The sequence below is a fragment of the Rhinopithecus bieti genome, unplaced genomic scaffold (assembly GCF_001698545.2).
Source record: "Rhinopithecus bieti isolate Rb0 unplaced genomic scaffold, ASM169854v2 scaffold_79719, whole genome shotgun sequence".
NCBI classification, from domain to species: domain Eukaryota; kingdom Metazoa; phylum Chordata; class Mammalia; order Primates; family Cercopithecidae; genus Rhinopithecus; species Rhinopithecus bieti.
The window spans coordinates 182,060-203,482 of NW_016830040.1; the positions used below are offsets into that span (position 1 = coordinate 182,060).

General features: G+C 35.2%; 1 protein-coding gene across 3 annotated transcripts in view; it reads right to left on the reverse strand.

Annotated features, from left to right (window-relative positions):
• Positions 1–2,936: 2,936 nt before the first annotated feature.
• PGGT1B (protein geranylgeranyltransferase type I subunit beta) overlaps positions 2,937–21,423 on the reverse strand; it is a 56,936-nt gene continuing 38,449 nt past the window's right edge. For 2 of the 3 annotated variants that reach the window (XM_017865185.1, XM_017865187.1), the window contains exons 7-9: positions 17,815–17,999; positions 12,263–12,371; positions 2,937–7,649 (exon numbers count right to left, since the gene is read on the reverse strand). In XM_017865185.1, the coding sequence (XP_017720674.1) occupies positions 7,468–7,649; positions 12,263–12,371; positions 17,815–17,999 (476 nt within the window). In that variant the 3' untranslated portion in view covers positions 2,937–7,467. Of the gene's footprint in view, positions 7,650–9,004; positions 9,072–12,262; positions 12,372–17,814; positions 18,000–21,423 lie in introns of those variants that run through there. The other variant, XM_017865186.1, reaches the window with a different exon arrangement.

The following is a 21,423-nucleotide window of genomic DNA, read 5'->3' on the forward strand; positions in this document are numbered from 1 at the left end:
TTGACTTTAGTGACTGTTTTCCTTCACTCCTTAGAGATTTCATAAAGCTCTACCAAACTCCTTGACTTGCTCATGTAGTATTAAATGAGAGGGAAATTGGCTTTGAGCCTAAATTCATCATCTTTTACCTTTTCACAGTTTCCTCAGTGAATTATATGTCTTTCATGTTCCCATCCATAATTTAAGAAAACTTTTTGACGTAGACTCACAAGAAGATGCAAACATACCTGAGTGAGGTCCCACATACCAATCACCAACTGCTTCAATGAGGACATCTTATATGCTGGTAGTGCATTACCAGTTGGTTCAAGGAATCCCACATACACTTTTAATGGTCACCCTTAATTTAGTTAGAGCCTCAAGATATTTAATGAAAAGTTAGAACAAACATGGAAAAACATGGAAAGAAGAGGGTGGAGAATGATCACCTCAGTTAAAAAAATGTGGTATAAAAAGAATGTTATTTCTGGAGACAGAAAACATGCACTCTAGTTACAGTATTGCTACTAACTATTAAAGATCTTGTGTGAGTTAATTCATATTTGGAGCTCAGATTTATAATTTGTAAATGAGTTTGAGGAACTAAGCCACAAAGCTCTTTTCCAATGCCACAATTATTACAATTAGACAGTGTTTTACTATCAGAAGCCCATTTGCTGATCATATTTAAAATCTTAGTGCCAAGATAAAAGTGTGCATTAGTACAACCTTCTTAAAAAGCAGTTTGGCAAAAAAAAAAAAAAAAATAATATTTAAATTGGGCACCCTTTTCCCCAGTAGTTCCTTATCTATAAATTTAAAGAAACATGCAAATGGGCAATTATACAATTTTCAATGATCTCACAGCAGTATTTTTGAAGTTGTGAAAAATAAGGCACTGATTATATTTAATCAGTGCCTCATTTGCCATTAAAATGGTAAAAGTGCAATTACTTTTGCACTGACCTAATAGGTTTACGCAATGCAATACTACGCAACTATTAAAGTATGGCTACTGAAAGGCATTCATGATATACTGTTGAATGAAAAAAATACCACAGAATATTTAGTACCTCAGATCTTTATGTATAGTATACATACATATATCTATTTGTATAAGTATATATCATATTGGGATGAGTAATACTTAAATGTACAGATATTTAAAGAATATATATTCTCTACTTTTATATCTCTGTATAACGAGAGATTAAAGGTCCGAAAGATGTATGCAACAGTGGTGTTTACCTCCAGGAAGTATAGGCTGTGGGTGTATTATAGGCTGGGAAAGGGAGAGAACTATCACCTTTTCTTTAAATTATAAAACTAAATGTCAATTTTAAAAATAAAAGGTTCAAAGTGAAATAAGCTATATATTTTTTAAAAATGTAAATATCTGAATAATTAAGCACCAGTAATCTCAATAGCACTTACTTAAAAGTTCATTTTCTCATTAACTTGAGATGCTGCCTTTACTGTATTCTAAATGCCATTGAGTCTATTTCTGGAATTCCTCTTGTTACATTGGACTTCCTATTTTTAAAGGGCCGATACAAAACTTTTCATTCATTCAACATTAGGAATGCCTTCCAATATCCACACTTTAACAGTTGCATAGTATTGAGTTACATAAATGTATCATAATCAGTGTCTTTTCACAATTACCAAAATGTGGCTGTGAGATCCTTGAAAATGTATCACTGCCTATTTGCATGTTTCTTTATGCTAAATCTGTAGATACAGAGTATCTGGGCCAAAAAGTGTGCACACTTTTAAAAATTCTGATAGCTTCTGCCACGGCAGATTTAGAGTATGTTTTAGTGTCGGATATGGCTGGTCCTCTCTAATTCTTTTCAGTTTCCACGGTTTTTCTAGTACATTCTCTCAAAGGACAATATAATTTTTATTGGAATGGCATTGAATTTATAAATAAACCTAAGTGGAGAAAGATATGTTTTGATGTTGTCTATCTAAGAATATCATGTATCTTTTCATTTGCTGGAACCTACATTTTTGCCACTCAGGAGTTTTTTTTAGTTTTCCTCATACAGATTTTACCGTGTCTTAAATTTACACATTAAGTTTTCTTTTTACTTTTGCTATCACAAAGGTGGTCTTCTCTTCAAGTATCTTCTAACTAGTTTAGGTTTGCATACATATATATATATATATATGTATGTATAGTCTTGTTACTCTTTTTAGTAAACATTTTTATTGAGCTATAATTATACATACAGAAAAGTACACAAATCATATACAGCTTGATAAATATTCATAAGGTGAATGCACCTATGTAACCAGCACCTAGATCATGAAACAGAACATTACCAGCACCACAGAGTCCCCTTGTACCCTCCTTCACTCCTACTGAGTTAAAGCCAGTTGAAAACTAATGTATACTATGTGGTTCCACTCATATAAAATTCAAAAACAGACAAAACGAATTGGTGATTTTGATAGTGCTTACCTTTGGGAAGAGAGGTAGTGACTGAAAGGGGGTGCTGATTTCTGACACCATACATAAATGCGGTTTTGAAGAGAGGTCGTGACTGAAAGGGGTGCTGATTTCTGACACGTACATAAATGCTGTTTTGAAGAGAGGTCGTGACTGAAAGGGGTGCTGATTTCTGACACGTACATAAATGTGGTTTTGAATCAAATGAGTCAAAGTGGAATCAAAGCATGCACTGGTGAAGCCTACTGATATTTATATGTAAATTGTATTTAATAGCTACTTTACTAAGTTCTTTTATTGTTTAGTTTTTCAACAAATTCCTTTGGGCTTTCTAGATACATATTCGTATCAGAAAATAGTTTTAACTCTTCCTTTGCAATTCACATCTTTATTTTGTCTAACTTCATTGGCTAAAACTCTCAACACATTAAGTAGTAGAGGAGTTAGTGGGCATGTCTTGTTCCTGACTTCAGCTGGAAAGTCTCTTTTGCTTTGAAATTTAAGATGCTGGCTTTTAGGTAGACGTACAATGTTAATTGATTATTCATCAATTTCTGCTTAGCTTATTTAACGTGAGTGCTCAATTCTATCATGTCTTTTCTGCAAAGATGAAGATATTTCTTAACTCTTAATATGATGAATATTAATAATTATCTAGTATTGAATTACCCTTGTATTCTTACAATAAACACAACTTAGTCATGATTACCTTTTGAAAGTGCTGTTGGATTGTTTGCTAATGTTTCATTAAAACTTTTATTAATACTCATGAGATTGCTCTATAATTTTCTTTTGGCACAATCTTTGTCAGGTTTTGAATCAATGCTATTGCATTCACTTTATAAAATGAATTTAGCAGTTTCCTTTTTTTTTTTTTTGGCACTTTGAGGTTCAAGATTCTTTTCCTAGTCTCTGCAATTGTTTAAGCAAGAGTGGGATTATTTAATCTTTTTAAAAGGTTTGGTAGAAATCCCCTTTCAACAATCTGGGCTTGATGCCTCCTTTGGTAAGGGGCACTTTTAACTACTTGTTTCTTCTATGGCAACTGGCTTCTTGTGACCTAAATTTTGGCAATTTGCATTTTTCTCCAAAGTTTTCGAATTTACTGTGTAAAATTGCTCAAAGTAGTCAATTTAAACAAATTTCCTCTTTTACTGTTTCCCCTTGTCATTTAAATTTTTGTATTTGTGCTTCCTCCTTTTTTTCTTAAATAGATTAGCTGGTAGTTTATCTCACTCAACTCCCCGCACTATCCATCACCAACTTGGATTTATTGCCTTTATTGTTTTGGTTTGCTACTAGTAATTATTTCTTGCTTTTATCGTTATTAATTCCTTCCTTCTGCTTTACTTTGCTTTTTACTCCAAGTGTTTGGTACTTGGTTAATTTTCACCTTTTCCTTTTACTGATAATTGCATTAATTAATAATTGCAATAACTGTCTCTCAAAAGGATCAGTAAAACTGATAATCAATTTCCTGTCATATTTGCATTTTTTTTTTTGGTAAATATTAGGTTTTTATCTGTCTTGCGTCATGTCTTTCTGGTGTGCTTTCATTGTCTGTGAGGATATTGATCTATTTGTTATTTCTCATCCTAACTTTGAATGGAGTTGGACTGTAATCCTGGCTCACTCACTTTTTTTTTCCCCCTTAACTGAAATGAGTTTTTCTGTACTTTTAGGTGGGAGGAGTGGTTCTAGGATGACTTCACAGCCTTAGAGCTCCCATTTTCACAGTGATTAAAAGAATATATATGTGTGTATATATATTAAAATACATATATATAATGTCTCTGTATCTTGGCCTTTCTTCCCAATATTTATCTAGATATTTCTTTTGTCCTATTTTACCCATCCTGCCCATTTGAATTCTAATTCTAGAAGTTTGTCCTCAGTGCTGGGCTTTGTCTCATTAGCTTCAAGACGTACACAGCAAAAAACCCAGACTGCTCTAATGCAGTCATCAGACCTTATTATATTGCTTTAACATTCATCTGCAAATGGGATTCTGTAGTCACTTCCCAGTTTCAGTGTCTGTTCTTAGATTGGCCCACTGCACTTTGTAGTGAGAAACTGTGGGCAGTGTTGTAGTTCTCCAATTTGCAGAGCTGTCAGAAACCAGCTGCCTTCCTTCTACTTCCTCCCACAGACACTGAAACTATGTGGGTCAGTGGTTTGTCCTCACTTAGTTGTATTTTGAAGTTCATACAGATACTTTGTCATCTAGTGTTGTAATAGTGTCTATAGTGTCCTAGTTGCTCTGTATTTTTATGGGGAGATTAGAAAACAACACTGTTATCATCATTTTCCCTGAGGTTAAACTGTTAAGACCTCTTTATGTTGTAGGAGAGGTTTTAATTACACAAATAATTTTATGATCATTATAAAGAACCTATAATTTGAAATTTGCTATATTCCAGGTACTATCCTAAGTGCTTTATCTGTATTATCTCATTTAATCCTAAACCCTGTGAGTTAGGTTTTACCTATTTTCCTTATTTTATCAATGGGAGAGTTAGGGTCCAAGATCATGCCACTGAACTGGCAAATCTGGGATTTAAACCCAGGTCATCTGATTCCAGAGCACCTCCTCATTAACTGTCTCTCAAAAATGATCAGGTCCAACAGTTTTCAAATTATGTAACACCGTCAGCAAGATTTCTATATGAATTTAGATTAAATACAAATAACTATTTAAAGATCTAATAACACATATATATTATAGATCAAATCTAAAAACACTGAAATGATAAACAGGTTAAATTATGCCATATGATCTGACTAATCTTATTAGTATGCAGATGCTCAAAACAAAGCTCCTCCTCCTACCTTCTAAAAAAAAAATACCACAAAATTAGGCGGCAGGAAGGAGACAATTAGGGAGTAGGAAAATAGAGCTTTTTGAGATTTCAGACTTCATATTTCCCCTCATTATATCACTCCTGTTAAGGAATAAAGTATACATGTGAAATATTGCTTATAATTTATTTAATCGATAAATACTTTTCTTGTAAATAACTATTTAGAAAAGTTAGAAATAGTTTCTCCACAATTCACACTGGCCTGCTATTTTCTGGTCAATTAAGTTGCTATGGAATGTGAACATTTACTAGTCCATAAAGTTTCACAAGAAAGTCTCCCACAGGTATATCAATTAGAAGTATACTAAAATTTATAATCTTATGGTATTAAATTATAAGGAGCTAGAAGATATTTAGCCTTATGAAATACTTTTAGATTGGAATTTTCCTGTAACTTACATTTATGAATACAGTCATACAGTTACTACCTTTATTACCTCCTAACCTTTCTTAGTGATAAAAAAAAAAAAAATTGGGGCTTTTTATATAGTACTAAAGCCATTATACATATATGCTACTTCAACTTCCAATGTCTAAGAGATGACTTAGTTTGAGATATGGATGTCTTAATCTGCCAGGATTTAAATAGTAGCAACTGGAATAACCCATAGAAGGATAACATCTGTTAGCAAGCTTAGTTTTTCCCCCCACCATCAGAAGATTTTTTTATTTCTAATTAAAAAACATACAGTTGGCAAACTGAGGTTTAAAACTAAGCATGCCAATAATAAATGAATCATTTCCCCAAGTACATACTGTTTCCCTTGGGAAGGACTGTTATTTTACAACATTTTTTCCTCTAATTTAGAAAAAGAGATAACATTTAAAATATTACAATGCCTAACCAGTGATACCAGTAATATAGTTTTGATATTGATGTTCGTATTTCCACGTTTATTATCACCAAGACTAACTTAGCCCAACTCCTTTAGTGAAGAGATTTCTTTCCCCATTTCAGTACTAGACTCATAGTTCTGAATGTCACTAAGCAAGTAATGGATATAAGTTATTGATTAATTACTAATGAAGAGTTTTTATATTATCTCCTTTATAATTAGCTAGTTCATAAACTTAAGAAAACAAAACAATGAACAAAAACAAAACCCTATTTCTTACCCTCTAAATGGTTACATTTGCCTTTCACTTACCTGAAAATATGAGAATAAAAATGACCATGTATAGAGTTGCACCACTGAATCTATTTGAATGGTTCTGTTTTATATTTTCACTTACTTAATTTGAAAAAAATTAGAAAAGCATTAGTTTGAAATTAGAGCAGCTAACACACTGGGGCAACGAATTAAAAAACTCAAAAGGCTAAAATAAAACACAAAGTATCTTTCCTTCTAGATAAAAAAGATTGTTTTCTTCCTAGAAAGAAAAAAAAGAAAAAAAAAAGGCAACTAATGATTTGAGAATAAAATCAAACATAACTGGTATTCACCACAGCAATGTGTAAATAAATGACCCACATAGCACAAAACTTTCTCATTCACAATCACATATAGTTAAGTTGCTTCTCCCTCAGTTACTTAATAGTTGTCTTCAAACAATCTCCTTTTAGAAAACTATCATATTAGTTAAACCTATTTATTCTTACTGTGAAGTTAATTTCATTTATATAGGCCACAAAGGTTTAATTGGCACACTTTAAGAATAAGACAAAATAAGTCACTCTTCTTTAAAAAAAATTATGGTAATCTGTTTTCAAAGAATAATCCCAGATACTTAATTCATTAAAGGAAATTTTCCACCATCAGCAATGAGCTTTTAAATGATCACTAAGTGTTCACCTGAAGATTATCAATGCTATATGAAGTGCAAACTTGTTTTGAAAATTCGTGTCAATTTTATAAGATACAATTTGCACTGAAGAGTTTTTAAAAAGATAACCTACACACATACAGTTAATTTGCCTCAAACAACTTCTTAGAAATACAGTATAAACATTTAAGAACCACGACAAAGTTGTGGTTCAAACTTCAACAATGATTTTCTCGAAACCCAGTACAAAGATTACTGGCTCAAGACCATATCCCAAAGTGACATCAGCAGGAGATTTGATTGTAAGACTCTACCTTTTAAAAAAAGAGCACACTTGGTTATACATGGCTTTTAAACTTGAGCTACAGTTATGCTACAAATCCCCCCACCCTCCCAATCTAAAGTCAGTCATGTGGAGATATGTACATTCTCTGAGCATTGTTTAGAGTCCTTGGTTTTCCAGCTTTGATGGAGATCTAGAAGGCGTTCAGAAGTCCGTGTGCTTACATTCAGAGCAGGATGAACTTTACAAATTCCACTTTCCTCCATTAGTGACAAGCCACAGATCCCAAAGTATGCATGCAAAGCATCTGAAAAGAAGGCATTTAAAACATCATAACAGGCATTCCTACTTGTACATTCTACAAAATATTTCAGCTACATATTTACCAGACCATCACTCCATTAAAAGTTTAGAGAAATGCTAAAATAGTTTTTAAAATATTTGCTTTCTCAAAATCTCAAACATCAATTTAAAAAAAACACAGATGATCAAAATAAAATATTTTATTCATGAAAATATCACTAACAAAGGAAAACAGTTTCCAACTGAAGAGCTGATACTATCCATAACCTCTGTGATGAAAAGACAGGAGGAGCAGCAGTCATATGTAAGACTTCTCACTTGAGGGAGTTTCCCTTTTTGCTTACTACAGAACATGGAAATGAGTAGCTTCAATGCTGTATCATTAAATTTCTTTTCTTTAAAATGAAAACAAAACTCTGAATCTAAGTTGCAATACCCCTTGCTCCATGTTTTGCCTCTGAAAGTTCCTAAACCATAGGCAGTACTATCCTAACACTGTGTTAAATAAAAGGAGCTTACGTAAAAATAATCCATTCTGGAATGCTGTGCCATATTTAATCCTCCTATTTAGGGTAATGTCAGTCATTGTAAAAATATCTGATCTGACAATAAAACAAACTCACATTCTATTTGGTTGAAATAATATGAGTGCTCATACCATGACAATTCTGCACTGGCTCACTAGTTTCCCATCTTTCAGGGGGCAGAAATCCTCTTCTATTAAAGTGGCCAATGAAATCACATGGTCATCCTTGCCTAGGAGTCTTATGTAGACTTCTGAAGAGCTCAGAGCTTTGCAGTTATAGGAACACTACAAAGACAGTTTTGTACCAGTCAAAAATGTTTTTTCTATTTTTGAATTGGTCAACATTTATGGCCTTAAGAGCTACCAAAGTTCAAAATAGGCTGGGTGTGGTGGCTCACACCTGTAATCCCAGTACTTTGGAGGCTGAGGAGGGTATATTGCTTGAGCCACAGGAGTTTGATACCAGCCTAGGCAATATGGTGAAGCACCATCTCTATAAAGAAATACAAAAATTATCCAGGTATGGTGGTGTATGCCTGTAGTTCCGGACACTCGGGAGGCTGAAGTGGGAGGCTCACCTGAGCCTAGGGAGGTTGAGGCTGCAGTGAGGCATGACTCTATCACTGCACTCCAGCCTGGGCAAAAGAATGAGACCCTGTCTCAAAACAACAAAAAGTTCAAAACATCTTACCACATCAAATTTTGTCAAAAGGGTTAAAGAAAAAGCTTTACTTACAAGAGGATCACTTAGTTTTCAGAACAGAAATGACAAATAGTTGAGCTTACTCAATGCCATTGTAAAAACGTTATTTCACTAATAGAGGCCCATGTTGATCACCTTTTAGGCCTTTTCAGAAAATACTTAGGTTTCTTCTGGCTCACTTTCCTTTGACTTTCAGACTATAAAAAATAAATTTGATTTCACCTGTAATATTACATCATTCCATCTAATTATTCTAAAACTACAAAGGGTACAAAGCAACATTAAGCTGTTTTCTAGAAACCTGGAAACTTTTCTAGGAAAAATTACAACAGAAAATATACATCCATAATGACATAAAATAGAACTCTGTAAAACTAAAATCTCTCTGGATAAAGTAACAAATAAAACTTATTTTTTTCTCAAAAAAATTTTTGTAACAGCCAATGAGATCAGAACTCAATGGTTTCAAGCCTCAAATTGCTTTTTTAAAAAACTCCTTATCTGTAGGTGGCAATGTATAAGCACTTTACAAGTGGAAATATGTTTACTCCATAATAAAGCACTTTAGATGCTGAAATATATATATAATTCCATAACAAAAGGTCATTCTTTAGAAGTTTCTTTCATAAATGTATATAAAATCCCTTTGTGTCAAATTTGCTACTAAATTTACTAGAACCAAGAATAAGCTTAAAGAATCTCGTTAAAATGATTGTAATGAATGATGTGTAAAAATTTATCTTTACACATAAATTCAAATTAGTAAAGACTTTCTATGCTTTCTAGTGCATACTCTGAAAACATTTAATGTATCTGTAAAAAGTAAGTAGAACATCCAAATATTTACACAAATGTTAAAGTTAGCAACTGATCTCTCCGGAAAAAGCCTCAAGAATTTTCTTTTAAAAAAAGCTATTGCAAACACTGAATGTATTTCAAGTATGTTTACATAAGGAAATGTTTCGGCCCGGGTGCGGTGGCTCAAGCCTGTAATCCCAGCACTTTGGGATGGCCGAGATCGGGCGGATCACGAGGTCAGGAGATCGAGGACCATCCTGGCTAACATGGTGAAACCCCCGTCTCTACTAAAAAATACAAAAAAACTTAGCCAGGCGAGGTGGCGGCGCCTTAGTCCCAGCTCTCGGGAGGCTGAGGCGAGAATGGCGTAAACGCCGGGAGGCGGAGTCAGTGAGCTAAGATCCGTCCACTGCACTCCAGCCTGGGCGACAGATGCGAACTCCGTCTCAAAAAAAAAAAAAAAAAAAGAAAAAGAAAAAGAAAAAGAAAATGTTTTTAAGAGATTCGTTCCCTATTTCCATTATTTGTTAAAACAGTACCCGCACTGATTAAAAAAATGGAATAAAGACCAAAATAATTCTCAGTTTTCTTGAGGCACTAGAGATATCAAAATTTCAAAATATTATTTTTCTTGAGAAATTAACTTCTGAAAACACACTTGGGCTTACAACTTTGAAAGCAATGTACACTTTCTCTAAGAAGGCATGTTTTACTATGCATTGATTGATTGAGATAGTCTTGCTCTGTCGCCCAAGCTGGAGTACTATGGCACGACCTTGGCTCACTGCAACCTCCACCTCCCGGGTTCAAGCAATTCTCCTGCCTCAGCCTCCTGAGTAGGTGAGACTACAGATGCGCACCACCATGCCCGGCTAATTTTTTGTATTTTTAGTAGAGACAGGGTCTCACCATGTTGGCCAGGCAGGTCTCAAATTCCTGATCTCAAGTGATTCACCGGCATCAGCCTCCCAAAGTGCTGGGATTACAGGCTTGAGCCACCACACCTGGCCTTTTATTTTATTTTACTTCATTTTATTTTTTGAGATGTACTCTTGCTCTGTTGCTCAGGCTAGAGTGCAGTGGCATGCTCTTGGCTCACTGCAACCTTTGCCTCCCAGGTTCAGGCAATTCTTCTGCCCCAGCCTCCCGAGTAGCTGGGATTACAGGCACTCACCACCAGGCCTGGCTAATTATTATATTTTTAGTAGAGGCAGTGTTTCATCACCAAGTGGCCAGGCTAGTCTCAAACTCCTGACCTCAAGTGATCCGCCCACCTTAGCCTCCCAAAGTGTTGGGATTACAGGAGTAAGCCAATGCACCTGGCCTAGGAAGCATGTTTTGTATGAAAATATAGGCAAGTAGGGGTATAAGGAAATATTCCTGCTCATTTCAAAAACAAAAATATGATTTCATGAGCTCCTTATTTATATTCTGATTCAAGTACACATTCCAACTATAGCAGTTCTGTGATGGAAGATGAACGCTGATGAGGCACTTTCTAGGCTGGTAATAAAAACCACAACTCTATTGCAATACTGGCAAAAACAATCATTCCTTGTTTCTAGTTTCATATTTGTAACTAATTCTTTACTTGTTTATCTAAAGTGTCAGTGTTTGAAATTATTTTAACACACTCTTAAATGGATTTTTATAGGGAAGCTGTATATACGGTCATTTTGCTGGAGGTGAAAACGTAAGTCGGCTGAGGTGTCGGCTACAAAATGATGCTAGAGGTGGGAGAGGAGCCAAATTTTGGGAGGGCCTTGAGTGCCATGCCATTTATATTGTCTGAATCTGTTGAAATTTGGAGAACAAGAGTATGGGAAGTGAGAAACACATATTCAGGATTTGAAATATTTTATTTAATGATTTTTTTTTTTTGAGACAGAGTCTCACTCTGTCACATAGGCCGGAGGGCAGTAGTGCAATCTCGGTTCACTGGAACCTCTGCTTCCTGGGTTTAAGTGACTCTCCTGCCTCAGACTCCCGCATAGCTGGGACTACAGGCACGCATCACCACACCTGGTAATTTTTGTATTTGTAGTAGAGTCAGGGTTTCAACATGTTGAACAGGCTGGTCTTGAACTCGTGACCTCAAGTGATCCACCTGCCTCAACCTCCCAAAGTGTTGCAGTTACAGGCATGAGCCACTGCGCCCGGTCTATTTAATGACTTCTGAAAAGAGTAAGAACTGATTCCCTTCAGGATTGGGAGTAATTTACTATACTTAGCTCAAGTCATGACTAATAATCCTAATGGCTTTGGATTGGCTAAATAATTTTCTTCTTTGGAAAGGACCCATTCAGACCATCTACGTTATTGCTGAAAATGAAATAAAACATTACTAAGTAAAATATTTGGGAAAAAATGCACACTATACCCATGCATCTTGATAATAAACTCTTTCCTTTATACTCCCCAATACCCTAAATCTATCCTAAGCTTACACAATATACCTTTTTAAAAATAATATTTAATGTAACTTTGCAACTGTGAATACATTTTCTATCATACACCTTTTCTGATAAAGACGCTTGAAGATCTATTCAGGAAATAAAGGTTGTTCCGGATTCACAAAGAAAATAATTACCTGGATGACTGTCTGGCCACTTGGCAAATCCCCCTACGAGGCGATCTTGAGTTGATAAGATGTAATTTCTATTTTTCTCAAAGTTAGTGTATTGGAAAATTTTTAGAAGCTGCAATGACATGACAAAACTCTTATCAACCTTTGGCTCAAATTTCAGATATCTGTCATTTAGATATGCTTTTCTTTAGCTAAGGTGCTCAGACCAACTCTACGGGGCCTTGAGCACTTGAAATGAGTCAATCACATTATCTTTTTTATTTTCTTATCAAATCTACTCTCCTTTTCTTGACCCTCTATTTCCTTCTTCTGAAAGAGGCCAACTGCACCCTTTGAAGCACATTAAGCTAAATTCAAAAGACAACTCCATTCCACTCAACATAATCAGTCATGTTAAAAAGTAAATTTTATCTACCCATATTTTAACTCTTATGATAAGCTCTTTAGCTATTAGTTATAAATTAGTAGTAACTGGAACTAAAAATATTTTTTTAAAAAAGAGCAAACAGAAATTACTGACCAGATGCTAGAGACAGTTTTGAAAACAGTAAAAAAGTATAGCCCTTTAATTAGGAAAGAAAAGGTAAGACAAAATGATTGTGACATAAAAAACTATATAGTTTTTAATGATTTAGGACATGTACTTAGTTTTTCTCTCAAGAACCCATAAAAGTAAGATACAAATAAATAAATAACACTGTGAAGTTCAAGATGAGGTGTGCAGTAGGTAAGAGGGATCAAGAAATTTCTGAAGATACAAAGCAATTTAATATATGTCAACGAACCAGAGAGAGCCACAGCTTTTAGTGACTGATGAAGAAGCATTATTTCTCAAAAAGAAAAGCTAAACTCATAAGAAAGTTATGGTACAAACAAGAAACAAACTTATTCATTTACATTCATTTAATTAATAGACTATAAGGAAAAAGGCTTTTTTGAATCTTGATGTTAGGAACATTTTCCATCAGTGGCACATTGGTCATTAAATAAAAATGAAAAAAGGATAATATTAACAGGGCACTTGGCTTAGCAATAAACAATATTTGCACTATCACAATAAGTGTTGGTTACTGGTTTTCAAATTTTAGAATCAACCTATAGGCAAAGCCTGAAAGATGTGATTATTAATACTGAACAAAAATATGAATGTTTCCTAACCTGACATTATGAAAATAAAGGTAACCTTATATAGCATTGGAAGGTAGAAGATGAGGAAAAGATTCAGAACTAAACATAACGGGTAACAATTTGTTGGAAAAGTGAGAGGCTAAATCTTAATTTCTCTTAGTTGGGAATCATCAATGACATCTAAAGGTGATAAGAAGTTAGTCTGTGATTTAAAGTTATGGAAATGTCCACAAGAATTAAAACATTTCCAAAAAGTGTAAAAGTGGTTGCTTTCAGAAAGCTGTCAGACTGCTGACGTCAAGTAAAAAAGACTTGAGACAAATGGAAAGGGTTCCTATAGACTAAAGATGGGACAATTTAAGCATAAAATATATATATATTTTAGTCATATATGACTAATATATATGTATTATATATGACTAAAAAATGTTAAAATCTATGTGTTCACAATGATTCTCAAAAAAAAAAAGAAAAAAGAAAAGAAACAAACCAAAAAAACCGCAAACTCTAAAATCTAATATTTCACTGGAAAGGCTGAGGGGACGGCAGGAACCAACTCATTTTGTTGAACACTATTAAGGGAAAGAATTTGGTATTTATCTGTCCTTCTCTGTACAAAGTGTATCACAGGGGAAGGTAAAATAATTCTTTAAAACACAATGCTAGTTAATAAATTGAGAAGGAATGAAAGAATACCACTGTTTTATAACCTCTTAATGCCACAACTGATTTAAGCAATGATCCTTAATGCCTGTTAAAACTATTCTATAAAAAGTTGATAGTTTCTATAGACTAGCAATGAACAATCCAAAAGGAAATTAAGAAAGCAGTTTCATTTACAACAGCATCTAAAACGATTCAATACTGAGAATTAAATCTTAATAAAAAAGTGAAAGATCTGTATGTTGAAAACTACAAAACATTGCTGAAAGAAATTGAAGACCACCTGTATAAATGGAAAAGCATCCTGTGCTCATGGATAGGAACACTGAACGGTGTCAAGATATCACCACTACCCAAAGTGATCTACAGATTCAATGCAATTCCCATCAAAATTTCAAGACTTTTTTTGCAGAAATGGGAAACTCAATTACCAGATTCATATCAAATTGCAAGGGGCTCCAAATAGTCAAAACAATCTTGAACAAGAAAAGTTGGAAGTTTCAAACTTCTTAACTTTGAAACTTACTACAAAGCTACAGTCATAAAAATAGTGTAGAACTGGTACAAAGACAGCCATACAGAACAACGGAATAAAACAGGAAGTCCAGAAACAAACCTCACATATATATAGTCACCTGACTTTTGACAAGGGTGCCAAAGCCATTTAATGGAAAAGGGCAGTTTTTCAACAAATGGCGCTAGGAAAATTAGATATCCACGTGTCAAAGAATGAGGTTGGATCTTACCTTACATTACATACAATAATTAACTCAAAACGGACGAAAGGCCCAACATTAAGGCCTAAAACCGTAAAACTATTAGAAGAAAACACTGGGGAAAATCTTCATGACAGTGGATTCAGCAATAATTTTATAGACATGACACCAACAACACAAGCAGTAAAAGAAAAGTTTAGATAAAACTGGACGGCATCAAAAGCTTTCGCACATGAAAGGCCACCATCAACAGAGTAACAAGGCGACTCAAGCAATGAGGAAGGGCCGGGCGGGCGGCTCACGCCTGGAATCCCAGCGCTTCGGGAGGCCGAGGGGGCGGGATCGCTGAGGTCCAGGAGATCGAGACCATTTCCTGGCTAAACACGGTGAAACCCCGTCTCTACTAAAAATACAAAAACCAGCGGGCGACGAGGCGGGCGCCTGTTCCCAGCTTCGGGAGGCTGAGGCGGAGAATGGCGGGGAACCCGGGAGGCGGGCTTGGCAGTGAGCTGAGTCGGCCACTGCACCCCAGCCTGGGCGGCAGGAGCCAGACTCCGTCTAAAAAAAAAAAAAAAAAAAGAAATGAGAAAGCGTTTGTAAATCATATATCTGAGAAGGGATTAATATCCAGAATATATGAAGAACACCCACAACCTTATAACAACAAAAGGAAACCAGATTTAAAAATAGGCAAAGGGCTTGAATAGAAATTTCTCCCAAGAAGATATACAAATGTCCAATAAGTACATAAAAAGACACTCATTATCATTAGAAAAACGTAAATCAAAACCACAATGAAATGACACTTGAAACCCATTAGGATGGCTACTTTATATATAAAACAAAAGAAAAAACAAATGTTGGTGAGGACATAGAGAAATCGGGACTCTCATACATTGCTAGAGGGAACATAAAATGTTGTAGATGCTGTGGAAAAGTTTGGCATTTCCTCAAAAAGTTAAATTAAGAACTGCCATATGACCCAGCAATTCCACTCCTATATACATATAGTACCCCTCAAAAATGAAAGCAGGGACTTGAAAATATATTTATACACCCATGTTTTTAGCAGTATTATCTGCAGTGGCCAAAAGGTGAAAACAACTCAAGTGATCATCAACAGATAAATGAAGAAGGAAAATGTGATATTTATATACAATGGAATATTATTATTCAGCCACTAAAAAAATGAAATTTTGACATATGCCATGTCATAAATAAATCCTGAAACCATTATGCTAAGTGAAATAAGCCAGAAACAGAAGGACAAATATTGTATGATTTCACCTATATGAGGTCCCTAGAACAGACAAATTCACAGTGACAGCGAGTGGAGTAGAGGTTACCAGGCTGAGGGGAAGAACAATAGGGAATTACTGTTTAATGTGTGCAGGATTTATGCTGGTTAAAATGAAAAGTTTTGCAAGGTAGTGACGATTACACAACATTGTAAATTGAATTAATACTAGTGAATTGCAAACTTACAAATGTTTAAAGTGATAAGTATAATGTGCTATGTATATTTTCAACTCTGCAGTGCTTTAATTAAAAGGAGAGAGAATTGGATATTACATGCCTCTTGGTGTGATACAATAGGAAATATATGTGATACAATAGGAAATCACTGGATATTTAATGATCATAAGCAATTATGGCTAATTGTTTAGATGTGATGACACTAAGGTTCTGGTTTTTTTTAAAAAGTTATTTTCATTTAGAGATTACATTTAAAAATTTCCAGAAAATATAAAAAATGCTATCTGGCATCTGCTTTAAAATAATTCAGTGAATGGAAGGGAATTAGTTAAGAGTATAGATGAAGAAAGGATAGCTTTGGGTTGATAATTGTTGAGATGGTTGATGGACACATGGATGTTCATTACACCATTCTCCCTGCTTTTGAATATGCTTGAAATTTCCCACAGTCAAAAAAAAATTGAAATGATGAACCTGAGAAATGGTACTACAAGTGAGGAGAGACAGGGAGACTACTGTCATCATTTTAAATCATTCTTTTCCCAATGTTTTTCAAACTTATACATAAAATTTAAGAGAAAAAATTAGAATATTATAGAGTAGATAAACATGGACTCCTCTAACAGATTCCTGTTAAATTGCAGAATATCAGAACAAGGTGACAATTCTTTTTTTTTTTTTGAGATGGAGTCTTGCTCTGTCACCCAGGCTGGAGTGCAGTGGCCGCATCTCAGCTCACTGCAAGCTCCTCCTCTCGGGTTCATGCCATTCTCCTGCCTCAGCCTCCCGAGTAGCTGGGACTACAGGCGCCCGCCACCTCACCCGGCTAGTTTTTTGTATTTTTTAGTAGAGACGGGGTTTCACCATGTTAGCCAGGATGGTCTCGATCTCCTGACCTCGTGATCCACCCGTCTCGGCCTCCCAAAGTGCTGGGATTACAGGCTTGAGCCATCGCACCCAGCAACAATTCTTAAAGATGAAAAGGCAACTTTAAAATAGAGAAAACTTGTATGTATTTAGTGACTAAGTAACCTTACAGAATTAGGTATATTAAAAGGTAGTAGAGATGGGAAAAAATGTGCTGGCATGTCAATTGATGAGTTTCAGAAGGTTTAAACAAATAAATAATAAAAAAAGTCCTTACATGGTTTTTGAAGAAATGACCCATGGTTTGTCTTTTAAGATTAACACCTTCCCATAAAACCTTTACTGGTATCATTTTCAGACAGATCCCTGACTTACATGAACTAGTCAGTTCCAGTTACAAGTTTTTTATTACCTTACATCTACAAGAAAGTACGTATTTAATATGTTCTATGTAAGGTTTAAGTAGGCATAAAACTCAAGTTCTGAGTTACTTGAGTTTTCTAAGAATGAAAATTTTCAAGCAGCACAAGAGATCATTGAATTCTATGGAAAAACCATAGAAAGACTAGCTTTGGCAGAGCAAAAGAGAAAATCCAGTACCCTAAACCTAACAATATTTAATACACATTACAAAGACCAAAACTTTTTAGCACAATTTATATGAACACAGAATATAGGTTTCTCATTTTTTATTATTTCTCTTACCTTTAGAGTTGCTCCCACCCAAAAAGAATAACAGGTGTCTACAGGCTTATTAGGTCTTCCATGATAACCATTTTGTTGCCTCATTATACACCACCTCTTTATTCTGTTCAACTCTTTTTCTGAAAAAACTTCTTCTAGTTTACCCATCAGACATAGTGAGGCAATGCCACAAAAAGTAGATCCTCCTGTTAATCAAAACCACACAATGTTTAAAACTTCAAATCAGATGCTTATGAAAATAGTACAAAATGTTCGAGGGGAAAAAGTGGTTATATAATTCTAGAAAATAGTGAAATAAAATTTAAATTTAAAAGATGAGATTTTAAAATAACCACTATACACAAGTCTTCAATATTTGATAAAACAGAGAATAATATAAAGCTGTAAGAAACATTTTACTTATGAAAAAAAGTAGTAAGACTTGGAACAAGATTAAGGGACTTGTTTAAAATTACACGGTTAATGGTAGATTTGGAACTAAAATCTGGGACTAGTAACTCCCTGTCCAGAACCCAATCACCTGAGACTGATTTTTAAGTCCCTTAAAGACAGTATATTGCTGATGAATTGAGGTTCCATCAGCCCTAAGCTACAGACAAGTTTTCACACATAACATAAACAAGTTACAAGCTGATATACAGATATTACAACTAGTCAGCTAAGAATTTTAAGGAAGTAGTTTACAGTCCCACCAACAGTGCAAAAGTGTTCCTATTTACTAGTTCAACCATTGTGGAAGACAGTGTGGTGATTTCTCAAGGATCTAGAATTAGAAATACCATTTGACCCAGCCATCCCATTATTGGGCATATACCCAAAGGATTATAAATCATGCTGCTATAAAGACACATGCACACGTATGTTTATTGCAGCACTATTCACAATGGCAAAGACTTGGAATCAACCCAAATGTCCATCAATGATAGACTTGATTAAGAAAATGTGGCACATATACACCATGGAATACTCTGCAGCCGTAAGAAAGGATGAGTTCACGTCCTTTGTAGGGACATGGATGAAGCTGGAAACCATCATTCTCAGCAAACTATTGCAAGAACAGAAAACCAAACACTGCATGTTCTCACTCATAGGTGGGAACTGAACAATGAGAACACTTGGACACAGGGTGGGGAACATCACACACTGGGTCCTGCCGTGGGGTGGAGGGGTGCGGGAGGGACAGCATTAGGAGAAATACCTAATGTAAATGACGTGGTAATGGGTGCAGCACACCAACATGTCACATGTATATAAATGTAACAAACCGGCACGTTGTGCACATGAACCCTAGAACTTATATTAAAAAAAAAAAAAAAAAAAAAAAGAATTTTAAGGAAGAAAAGAATGGTGGGGGATGGGGGTGGTAGGAAAGAGAGAAACCAAATATGAAAGCAGATGCACAGCATTACTTCGAAACGTATCCATACCCACTGCGTAGGCTGAATAACGCCTCCCCAATATTTAAGTCCTAAACCCTGGAACCTGTGAATGTTACTTTATATGGACAAAGAGGCTTTGCAAATGTGATTAAGTTAAATGATCTTGAAATGGGGAGATTATTTGGTATTATCTGGGTGGGCCCTAATGGTACTCACAAGAGTCATTACAAGAGGAGAGAAGGAGATCAGACTAACGGAGAGGTGGCAGTGGGTACCACTGCCAGGTGGCAATGCAGCTATGGTGCCAGCGATTTGAGTGCTGTAGCCAAAGGCAAGGAATGCCGGCAGCCACTAGAGGCTGGGAAGAATCAAAGGACAGATTCTTCCCTGGAGCCGCTGCTGGCGAAAGAAGCCAGCCCTGTTGACATCTTGATTGTAGCCCTGTAGTTCTCGGCTCGGGCTTAGTCACAGATGTATAGCTCTGGCCAGAAGTGGAGAGAATCAATTTGTGTTGCTTTATGCCCCTATATTTGTGCCAAAATGTTACAGCAGCGACAGAAAACTAATTAATACACTCACAAAGGTACTTTCCTTAGGAAATGAAAAGTCAGTGTTTTTCCACATAAGAAAAGAAACAACACTTTTTGCTGGCACTATTTGTTGTCAATTCCAAACAATTTGAAAATACTTATACTTGCAATTTATTATGACTTCACCTAGTGATTTTTATTAATTTTAGCAATTTAAATGTCTTGTTCCTAATATATCTCATGCCTTAACTATCCTTTTGGTGTTACAAATCTTGAATGTATTCTCTGGCAAAGGAAAGGTGAGCATTCCCTCTAGAAAACTCAAGGTAGCTATCATATTAGAAGTGTTACTGTCAGCTAGGAACTCTTTAATCTTCAGAATTAGCTGGGACATCTATGTTAGTCTTGAGTGAATCAAAAGAAAAGCTAAAAAAAATTGATTACAATCTTTTAAAATAATTTCTATTAAGCAACTATTAATCTTATTTCCTTTTCAAATGATTCATTAGTTTCAATTTTTCTTTCATAACCAAGTCATGACTTCAAGTGTTATTACATCATTAAATATAAAGTCTCTAATAGACAGTAAGTAACCTTTAAAACTCCCGAAAAGTAAAAAGAGGCAATTAAGAATTACTCTCCAAGCTACCTATTAGGACTACTTAATGGAAGCTGGCACAACTCAAAGAAAAAACACTCTTTACTTTGTCCAAACTCATGGATTTTGAAAATAGTAACTACAGAAGTTAAGTTTGGACTCTGGGTTGCCAGAAACATTTACAAAGTCTAAGATTAAACGAACATTCATTTACCAACAAGTAAGCCTGTTGCTCCTAAAGTTTCTTGTTTTACACAAATCTCTAAAAAACTAGTTATAAAACCCTGTATAAAAGCTAGTATGTTAGGCTGGGCATGGTGGCTCATGCCTGTAATCCCACCACTTTGGGAGGCCAAAGTGAGAGAACTACTTGAGCTCAGGAGTTCGAGACCAGCCTGGGCAATACAAGGAGACCCTGTCGCTACAAAAAAATATTTAAAAAATTGGCCAGGCGTGGTGGTGTTCACCTGTGGTCCTAGCAACTTGGAAGGTGGCAGTAGGAGGATCGCTTGACTGCACCCCAGCCTGGGCGACAGAGTGAGATTATGTCTCAAAAAAAAAAAAAAAAAAAAAGTAGTAGTATGTTAGAAGAGTGTTAAAGCAGACATAAAAACAGGAAGAAAAGAGAAGTGACATCTTGATAGTAAGTAGATTACAAAATACTATTTAAAAACAGGCACAAGAACTAAAATGGAGTATCTTTTTGGGGCTAAATGTCATTAGATCAATGATTTGTACACATTTCAAAATACTTCAAGCATATTATATCATTATATTAAAAGTACAATACTAGAATTGTTCTTTATTATAATGATTTGAGTTCATCAAGAAAAGGTGAAACTGTGTTCATTAGGCCTTAGTTGAAGACACAGTATGAACAAAACTTTAAGGATAATAGTAAGAATATTGAGGCAAATACAAATAAAAGAATAAGAAAGATTTTCATCTGAAATGGTTAAAAGTTTGCCACCTACGTGATGTGCTTCAGTTACATGGAGAATTAGCATATGCAGAATACCTCAGTCATAAAACATCACAGATGGAAGATAGAGACTCTCTCTTAACCTACCCCAATTCTACCAAGTGCAGGGTAAAGGAGGTG